We start from the raw sequence: 10,355 nt of genomic DNA on the forward strand, positions 1-10,355 counted from the left end.
CTCTCCACAACCACGTTCGTTAAGTCAGTCTTGGTGTCAACGCTCGTCGTCGTTTGCTGTAGAGCCTCTGCATGGACGATCTTGGCAGCGTTGGCGATGATTCGTTGGATGTAGGCTGCCACTGGATATAATAAAAAAAAATTGGACAGATTAAGAGTAAGCCTGAGAAATTTTCGGAACCAATTAATCCTACATTAGAAACTACAGGGACAAGAACAAAAGTCACCCCCCACCCCAACCATACATTTTTGGTTATAAACTGATCAATACAGGTATTTCTGTTAGTATGAATTTGTCCGAGTTGGCTTGAATTAAGTTTTAACCTCCACTTAACTCCTTTGCTGACCGTTAGAAGGCTTTAACCCCAAATTTGTTTTATTTCGATGCAATGCGGTGTATGGCCTGTCTGTGTGATTTGTGAGGTTAAGTGTCTCTCGTTCAGTATATGAATATAAATGTATTTGGTAGAATGTTTGACTACTGTGCTTTCTCTGAAGTGTCCATTGTATTGTGAACCTCCCGTGTTATGATGCTTACAATTTGAGCAGGATTCTGTGATGATACGTGAAATAAATGACAACCATGTTGTTAAAAAGCTAGTTGTAAATCACACCTTTGTCACTAATTTCAGCCTCGTCGTCATCATGGGTTAAACAACCTCTTGGCCTCAGTGCAGGGTCACATGTTATCACTTAAAGAAAACAAAACGGTAATAAAAAAGAATGCCGTGTATAGTGTATAAAATGAAAACAAGTACAATGCCAAATCCAGTAGGCGAATAGCTCTTGGACAGTTTTTGAGTTAAGATGCAGTACACAAAGAAACTAAACAAATGACTATTTAGACATATTATCGAGTAACTGCTTATTTAATATACACCTTTACTGATTGATTACATATTAAGGATCACAAACTTTATAGTTCAATTCTAGTTTACCAATTATCTAGAAAACGGCCCACATGTATGTGATAAATGACGGAATACTCACCGATATTGGTGGAGCGAGAGATATGGACTGCTTCTTGGACTGTCACAGCGTCGACAGGATACCGGGTAACTCCAACATCTTTCTTGGTTATCTCAATGTTTCTCGAGCCGGTTTCGTTTTCTAGGATCTCAGCCTTCAATGGTTCCAATTGCTCGTCGTCGCGATTTATCGATCGACAAAGTCGATTTCGAGCCTTCGCCCACTGTCAAATTAATAAGAAGTATTCTTAAAGAAAAAAAGCAGAAAACATTAACGATTAAGACTTCGTATTTATTACATTTTATAAATTTATTTCCTTTATTTTGGAAATAATTCTGTGGAATCTGGGACCAATGCTCCCAGGTGGAATCGAATTTTCTACTTATATCACTTGGCACAGACGTTTTGCTTACACGCTCGTTGGCAGCGTCCCCAAGTCTAAACACCCAAGCGGAACACGTGGATTTATTCGACTCTGCTGACATTTGTTCCCCTCCTTTTAATTTAACAGTATTTTTGTCTGCAGCTACTGAAACAGGACAGTACTGTAGGTCGGCATTCATGTGTACAGTACGGTTGTCACGTTACGCCGTTGTAATTTAAAGCGCGTCATCAATAGAATCACGTGACATACGCAATGCAGAGCAACAGGAATTATTTATAAATGAATTATGAAATGTTATTCATTGTATTGTTCTTACCGTCTTTGGTTTACTTTGCAAAAAAGATATTTTTGTAGTAATTTGTGTTTTGTATACATCAATTGAACATTCATTCAGATGTTCAAAAATATAAAACAGACATGAGTGCAGTACAGTCCAGAAAAATAGTTTTCTTTTATGTCAATTATAATCTGCATTCAAGATTTGAAACCTGATTACCTATCGTCTGTATATTTTCGGTAGATTAACCCTTTGCGGTATTTATTATTACCAGAAACTTCCGGTAGGAGGTAAACAAGCAATATACATGTCAGTTTTTTTGTCTTTTGTTTCCTCAAGTAGTGAATAAATCATTCAAAATGCTTTCGAATCTTATGAAAGTTCACCATGCCAAGCAAACGGCCCGGAAAGAAAGACAAGGTAATGGATCTAGTGTTTTTGAAATATCTGTAATGTATTTTCGCGAGCACTTTCATCGCTTTCGTTTCATTTGATTTTGATCCTTTTCGGATAAATATCACAGACGATTTAACGATACAGTTTGTTATAATTTGAAACAAATTGTCTATTCGGTTACACAGGTGACAGTTACGATGACAGGACCCACCGTATTGCGCCCCCCCATTTAGTCCAAATAATTGTACGTTGACGGATTTTTTTTAGATTTTTGATATGGCAAATCCTTCACGTACAAATTGTTTAGTATCAAAAGTGGGTAGTTGTTCCGATCAGGATTCCGGGTTAAAGCATATAGCGTCTATAAAATATCATAAAAACAAGAAATATTACCAGATAATGTTATTTTATATTAGTTCCGTACACAAAAAAATAAATATCCAACTTATAATTATGAGTTTGACGGCTTTTTTTCATTTCATTCTGTCAAAACATAACGATATAATACATGAAGGGCACCTGCAAGGCTTTAGGGCACAGTTTTAAATCGCTCGGAACATTTCGGCCATGGCCGAGTTGTTACGATTGTATAACGAGGTCTATCTCGAAGCTTTGTCGGAGGAGGCCGAACTATTACGATTGTATCGAGTTGTTCCCCTTCGCATAATTGTTGTCTGTGTCAGTCAACTTTCGTTTTATTGGAAAGGTAAACAACTTGTTTTAATGCATTAAATGCTTGTTTAGTGCAAAATAACATTTCACTTACATGGTAAAATATGAATATAACTCTTTATGATCAATTTCAACCATAAAATACTTCACTTAAAACAATTTCAATATTTTTAAAACACCCCCGTTTTTTGCACATTCCCGTTTAGACGTTAGGGATTGGAAGAATCCCGTATAACACGTCTATTATTTTAGACTACCCCCCATTAAAAAAAAGAATAGTTATTTTATTTTTATAAAGACCAAAAATGATTGGAACATGATTTATCATTAATAATAACTCACTATGATTTTTTAGACTAGAAATATGTGCTGTAACTGTAAGGAGACGGTGTTAAATGACCAAACAATACTTATCACTTCACCATAATATTTTTAAAACTTAAAATAACTGCAAGAGAAATTTGTGCCGTACGTTTACTATTGAAGGAGGGGTTTAAAAAGGATTAAGTTGTATTTACAACAGAACCCTTCTAAAATTCTACAGGTATTACATAATAATTTCGAATGAAATTTCACATTGATAAAGTTATGGTCCTGATCTAAATTCAATGTTATACAAGTACTGGTTGATGTTACAAATCCAAACTGGATACAAATCCCTAACACCTGTTAAAACACATGTTTGTTTACGGTGATTGATTATTCGATGATCTATATCAATACAGAGGCTTACCTTGGTAACGCTTGGCGAAGCTTCATCTTGTTTTGTTGAGAATTGTTCTACAAAATGCCATTCAGTGTTTTAATACGGTTTTAAGATGTCAAAGGGCATGTTTGAGGCCTTGGGAGTTATGTTGACCTATATTTAAGATATTGAGTAATTATTATGGTTAGCATTTGCAAATCGTCTGTTTTGAAATACAGTGGGAACAATAATTTATTTGGCAGCTAAGTGTTTAATTAATATTGCATACTTATTAATCATAATTTTATGTAGTTGTATTTTCTGGAGTTTGACTTTTGGCAGGTTATTACCAATTTTTTTATGTTATTTTGTTTTCAATTTGTATTTAATTCAATTCAATCTTAAAGCACTCATCTGTTTCTACATCATTTTGTCAAAATTTAGCAGAAGGTTTTAAGAGTTGTACATTATCTTAGAAATAACAACATCAATGCTTTTAATGTGTTCGGTATTGGTGCCTTTCATAGCATAAATTGAGGGTGATTTACTGTCCATAAAATGAACGATTTTCGCCCGCCTTTTGATAAGATCATGAACTTGTTCCCTGACAGATGTTTACATTAACTTTAGGTGTTTCACAAGAAATTTTATCTTACTACAACAAAAACTTTCCAAGATACCAGTAATTGTAAAAAACTCCAAAAGCATTCGGAATTGTGACCTTAGCCAGTAAGATTTATAATGTATGCTTATTTTAAGAATAAATATATGTGCCAAACATACTCATAAAAACACTGAATAGACTGTGTACTGGACCAATAATTCACCCACTTTAGAAAATTGTTAATTTTAAAAGAAATATATATAAAATGTTCCTGACTAAACACAAAAAGTTTTATTTATTCCTTTTTTCTATAAATCTGAACATGTTGCTTTGTTTAAACAAGTTTGAGATTAAATAAATGGTTATAATGCCCATTATTATACAAATAATTATATTTTTTTGAGCAGCCATGATATTATCGGCGTGCAAGAAACGAAATAAATTTATCTTGATTGTATTAATATATTAATAATGTTGTTGTTATCAGGAAGAACAGACGAAATGTTGTATCAAATAACCGAAAGTAGGGTGGCCAATGGGACGGACATTACACTGACATTCAATATTAAAAGTATAAATAATTATTCTAAAATGTACTTAACAAAGAATGACACCATAGCGATAGTTATTCAGAGACGGACATTACATTGACTTACAATATAATAATAGTCATTCTAAAATGTACATTACAAAGACACATGCGATGGGGACAGTCATTCAGGGACGGACATTACATTGACATATACTATACTAAGAGTTACAAGGACAAGTACAATGCAGAGATACACCCCATGGGAACAGTTATTCAGGGACAGACATTACATTGACGTACATGTTTACCGTATACATTAATAGTTATGAGGACATGTACATTGAAAAAACTCACACCTTGGAAACAGTTATTCAGGGACGGACATAACATTGACATATATACTTTGCCATTTCATTGGTAAAAGTATATTGAAATTGTACATTTTCTGAAACTGTATTATAGTCTGTAACAAATGCAAGTTATTTGGAGGCATTTGGTTGAAAAATAAGTCAGTAGGGATGTTACAAAAACACCACTCTCCGCAAGAGGTCCTTCTCATGTTAACCGCCACAATGCAATAATAATAGTATATATTCATGGAAATTTTGGTTGATATTTACAATTTTTGATATATGATCATGTTCCAATCATTTTCGTGTAACCGCATTGAAAATTCATGATTCATATTTGGTGGTTCTCAACCTTCAGTTTAACAAGAGTTGTTGATTGTTTCCCTTTGACCATTAATTTTACAAATTGTGTTTTCTCCTGGACAGACTCAGGTAGTTTCCTGCAATTTGTGTTTTATAATCCCTTAGTTGGCCATAAGACAACACACATTTTTTACTGAATGCTGAAGGAGGTGGATTGACAAGTTTTGTTCACTTAGGAAAAATAGTCTAATTTTAATATGTTAGGCGCTTGTGGATTTTGAGTAACAGTAACAGCATAGAGACGGGTGATAGCAGTTTGAGCCTTAGTGTAGGAGTTTGATCCACAATTGGGGTTTGATGTTATACTAGAGACTGGAAATAAACATGTGGATATATTGTAACAATCCTTGTTACATTTGATCTTGATTTTTTTTTTATGATTTTTTTTTTATTATTTATCGGGGGAAGATAGGTTGGGTCCTGTCAATGTTCATGCCTCCTGTGTTCAGCTAGGTATACTGTACATTTAGGGATTTTGAATGAGTTGAATTTTCTGCCCCATTTCCAATCTGACAAAAACAAATATGTGTATTATAATTATCTTATAAATGTTCTATTAGTTAAATTGATTGTCATTTAAAGTAATCAGAAACTGAAATTTAAAATGTTCAGACTTTGAAATATTAACATTTAAAAATTGCTGTTTAATGGTATCAGATTTTTTTTGTTTATATATTTTGCAGAGAAGAAGAAAAGGGAGGCTATCATATCGGCTACTGCCTTGACGCATGCCTTAGTAGACCACCTTAATGCAGGGTATGGTATTGCTATTATTGGTATTTGAAGGAGGGATAAGGTCTTTTTGTACCATATTGGAGAGTGTAATATCTTTATTTTCGTAAATGCATCTCAGTGGGCAGATCTCTTACTGTGCAATAAGTGGCGTGCAGAATGATAAGGCCTTTAAAAGCAAGTAGTACACCCAACCCTTTGTTATGAAATTATACATAACTTCAAAATACACTGTGTAGTTTATAATTTGTTGAACAAACTTTATGAACTTGAAACTTATCAATTAAATGCACACTAATTTTTTCATAAGCTTTAACTTAGTTAGTCCTTCCTGTGTTGCGATTGCCTACCGTACATGTGTATGTCAACCAAAACTAAAAAGAAATAGACCCAGTTTTTTTTTTAAACGGACTGCACAGTACCCCAAACTTAATATGTATTTATATCTTCAATGTGTTTGAAACATAAGCAAAATGTACTTTCTTGTATTTTTTGACAATATTTTCAGTGTTGCGAATGCAATCTTGAAACAAGAGAAATTGACATGAAGACGAAGATTCTTCAGGCAAACGTAAACCATTTTTACAGTTGCTAAAACTTGTGTACTCTAACATAATTTTATTATGTGTAATACAGTTGTAAAATGTGACACATAACTTCTTTAACATAATATTCCAGTGTGGCAAATGCGTATGTGAACCAGAAGAAGTTAGACACGGAGACCAAGATACTGCAGGCAAATGCGACCCAGTTCTCCAAACAGACGGCGCAGTGGCTGAAACTTGTGGAGGATTTTAATACGGCATTGAAGGTTTCCCTAAATTATATTTACGCTGTCATACAAAAACTTGAACTTTGGCCACATCTCAAAAAAAAAAAGAGTTAAATGTTCCTTTATATGGAATTTTATCTGTAAGATGTGTGAAAGAATTATTATTAAGTTTTGTATTGTAAAAATGTCTACACGTTGAATATCTTAAAACTGATAATAAAGGAATGATGTTATTATAACATAAATTTTTTAAGCAAGTAAGTGTGAGGCTTTGAAGGTTCAAAAAATACCTTGCATTAGAACCAGCTGATCTTATACTAGACATAACTGCAAAGTATTTTTCAACACCGAGAAAAGGTCATTTAAGAACCGGGGCCTCAAATAACAAAAATGATAGACCCATCTTAGGCCAATATAAAATAACTGCTAGATTTTCATCCAATTTGTTTTTCCAATGAGGGCGGGGTGTGATATTTTATTTTTCTTAGATGACTGTTTCACCATTGAATATGTTTTCATGCTCTTTCTTATTTCATAATGGACAATATTCATGTGTTTCTAGACAAACATTTTTACATATGAATGTTATACATCAACACTGTAAGTATGAATAAACATTCTAGTTCAGCATTTTTCAAGCCATCAAAATGTAAAGGGCCACAGGGATGTAAACCTAGCAATTAATTTATAGTTGCCTTATAGAGCCAATTTTTCAGATTATATCTTGCACTCTCTTTTACAGGAAATAGGTGATGTAGAAAACTGGGCCAAAAGTATCGAGACTGACATGAAGACGATATCCAGTGCTTTGGAATACACCTACAAGAGAAGTAGGATTGATATATCACTTTTAAGTGATTTTGTACACTATTTAGCTTGTCTACTTTTTTGTCATAGCCTTGGTGACATTGTCAACAGCAGTGATTTTTGTTTAATTAATTTTACCGCCTGTGCCTTGCAAATTGGGAAAAAAATTTGATTTGGGAAAAATACAAAATCAGCTATAGCTAATACGAATAATGGTAGATTTACATGCTCGAACTTTTTTATGCATACATTATGCTGTGAAAGAGTAAGTATGGTCACAACTTTGTTTATATTTCAAGAAATTCATTGCTTGTTTTATTCATTAACGTAATCTACATTGATCGAATTGGGGAAAAAATATAAAATTTTGAGGAAAATGGACATTTTTCGTAAAGGAAAACAGCCTTAAGAAGGCAGTAAATTGCACCAAAAATCACTAATCAGTGGCATGCACAATTCTCTTACATTGGCCATGTCTCAAAAACTGTTCAAGAAATTCAAATTAAAAGTAGTGCAGTTTTCCAGAGACATTAAATTTTGCAAGACAATTTACAGCAAGGCTCAGCGATCTGGCTTGTAAAATGATTGAGTTATGTCTGTATTCTGACTGAAAATCAACAGGTATTAGGGCAGGGCGCTGCAGAAAAGGGACATGGTGAATAGGGCAAATTGTTTCGGGGTGTGAAGAACTTGATAACTATAAATTTGACAATAAATATTAGTAATGTGTTTAATTGAAGTACTTTTATCTATTAACTGCCAGATATTTTAAGTATGTATTTATAATCATATAATTAAGCATAACTTGAATATTCTTTGAGGTATTGACTTCAAACTTCATATACAGATATATCTCATTAAGGAGAAGTGCAGTGCACAGGAACCATAACTCCGGCTGCAGTATTATTTTAATTATTGACCTTTGTAAATTTTCATTGTAGTCCTTTGTCTTAAGGCAAAGTTGTTACTGCGTAATTTGGCAGAAGATATAGCAGCAGTCTGTGACTGCTCTTGTTTTAAGGACTGTAAACTATAAAGCATACAATGGTATTATATTCTATTTGAATTTACAAATAAATAAACATCAATTTTGACATGTTTCAGGTGAGGGATGATGCTGGATTCAAACTTCTTCTTCTTATTGTGCAATATATGTACCATTGTGTATATAATTGATCCTAATCTAAGGAGTAAAATCTAAGTGTTTTTATTGGACTATAGCATGAAATGAATTTATACATTTAAATCACTGAGGTCTGTTGGAAACCAGTCCAGGCATTTTTCTGTTCATTTTTGGAACACATTTTACAGGTAAATTTGGCAAAAATAATCGCTAAAATCATTGTATTGGGAAATATTTAAAATTACAAAAGTAAATTTAAATACAAATAAAGATTTTTGTATATTTAAATTTGATGCCTAGAAAATATGCCTGCTTTGGACCTCCACCTTGTGAACTGACTTATCACGTACAAGAATATCTGTTTGATAAATGCTATTTTAACTCGAGTGCGCCGCCGCCAAAATGTAACACTGTCACCAAATGATACAACATACAAAGTAACAGCTCTTGAAATTTAAGTCAAATATTGAATTTGAACAAACTGAATCTTACTTGTAATTTAACTAGACATTTAAATTGAAAAAACTTTTTATTTTGCTTTTTTTATTGTGATTTATTATTTGGGTACAAGAGTTGCTACGCTCTCCCTCAAATTTCAGTGGGATCAGCTACTCATTATCAGTCCTATGCATGTATAAAACAATACGAAGGTATTTTCCTGTGCTAAATGCAAAAAATGTATATTTAAGACAATTACAACTACATTAAAGTACAGTTCAAATATTGTTCTGAGAAAGAAAACTGATCGACTTGTTAATAGTTATTGCTTCATGTTGTTTCATATATATGTCCTTGGCAGTAATGTTTGTTTACTTTTGAAACTTGTTAAAATGTAATTGTGCTGATAATGCCATACAGTAATATATATAAATATATAATGTCAAATGACTTGTTTACTTCTGGTATCTCAGTAATTTTTCAGTTGTTAAATTGTAAATATAAACACCATTATCGATATATATATGTATGTATTTAGTGGTCAAGTATAACAAAAACATGCCAAAAATCTTGCATAATAAAAGAACTTGTAGGGCTTTTTATAATCAGTGTTTTATAGATAGCCTTTGCAATTAACCACATCCGATAGACGTGCAAGCTTTCAAACTTGATAATTTAGATTCATATAGCTTTGTATATTATTGTTGTGTCGCCTGTCTAGTCTGGGATAGTCTGGCATACATTTAGGGATCGTGTTGTTCGGTGTTGTTATCATTTGCAGCGTCACAGTTTCATGTCAGCTCTTTCACTGGAGTATCTGTTGTCTTATCTTTACCAAACATGGTTACAATTTTTATTGGTACAATGTCTGGACTGAGTTATATTGATAGCAAGATTACACTATTTATGGTAGAGTTACGGCAGTGGTGTTGCAGCCCTTATATGGTCAAATTTGATAGAATTCACTTTTCCCCTATTTTACATGAACACTTCTTTTCCAATCCTTATTTGCAATGCTTATTTGCATAATTTCTCGTCAAAATTGGACTTGACAACATATTGGCTGGATGTGACAGCAATGGAACAGAACTTGGAACATTTTGCAAGATGTAAAATATTAAACAAAAATAATTTGTTGACATTGTATGTGCCTCTTGTAAACAGGTGCCCTGTGTTCAAAGGTGTTTGCAGCTAACGTTTACCATTTGGTTCGCTCTTGCAGTATATGTGCTGCGATGCAGTTACAATCTT

The 10,355-nt window shown here is 33.1% G+C and overlaps 1 protein-coding gene across 1 annotated transcript; it reads left to right on the plus strand.

Annotated features, from left to right (window-relative positions):
- Positions 1-1,900: 1,900 nt before the first annotated feature.
- Positions 1,901-9,554, plus strand: LOC128239269 (biogenesis of lysosome-related organelles complex 1 subunit 1-like). Its single transcript, XM_052955839.1, has 5 exons — positions 1,901-2,050; positions 5,916-5,988; positions 6,643-6,775; positions 7,479-7,566; positions 8,648-9,554. Exons 1-5 carry the CDS (start codon positions 1,990-1,992, stop codon positions 8,656-8,658), a joined length of 366 nt encoding a protein of 121 aa, XP_052811799.1. The 5' UTR covers positions 1,901-1,989; the 3' UTR covers positions 8,659-9,554.
- Positions 9,555-10,355: the final 801 nt, after the last annotated feature.

Source organism: Mya arenaria, chromosome 1, assembly GCF_026914265.1.
Source record: "Mya arenaria isolate MELC-2E11 chromosome 1, ASM2691426v1".
NCBI lineage: Eukaryota > Metazoa > Mollusca > Bivalvia > Myida > Myidae > Mya > Mya arenaria.

Coding starts and splice junctions, on each gene's coding strand:
- LOC128239269 (XM_052955839.1), top strand. CDS start 1,990: ATGCTTTCGAATCTTATGAAAGTTCACCATGCCAAGCAAACGGCCCGG. Junction 2,051..5,915: donor GGCCCGGAAAGAAAGACAAG/GTAATGGATCTA, acceptor TATATTTTGCAG/AGAAGAAGAAAAGGGAGGCT. Junction 6,776..7,478: donor ATTTTAATACGGCATTGAAG/GTTTCCCTAAAT, acceptor TCTCTTTTACAG/GAAATAGGTGATGTAGAAAA.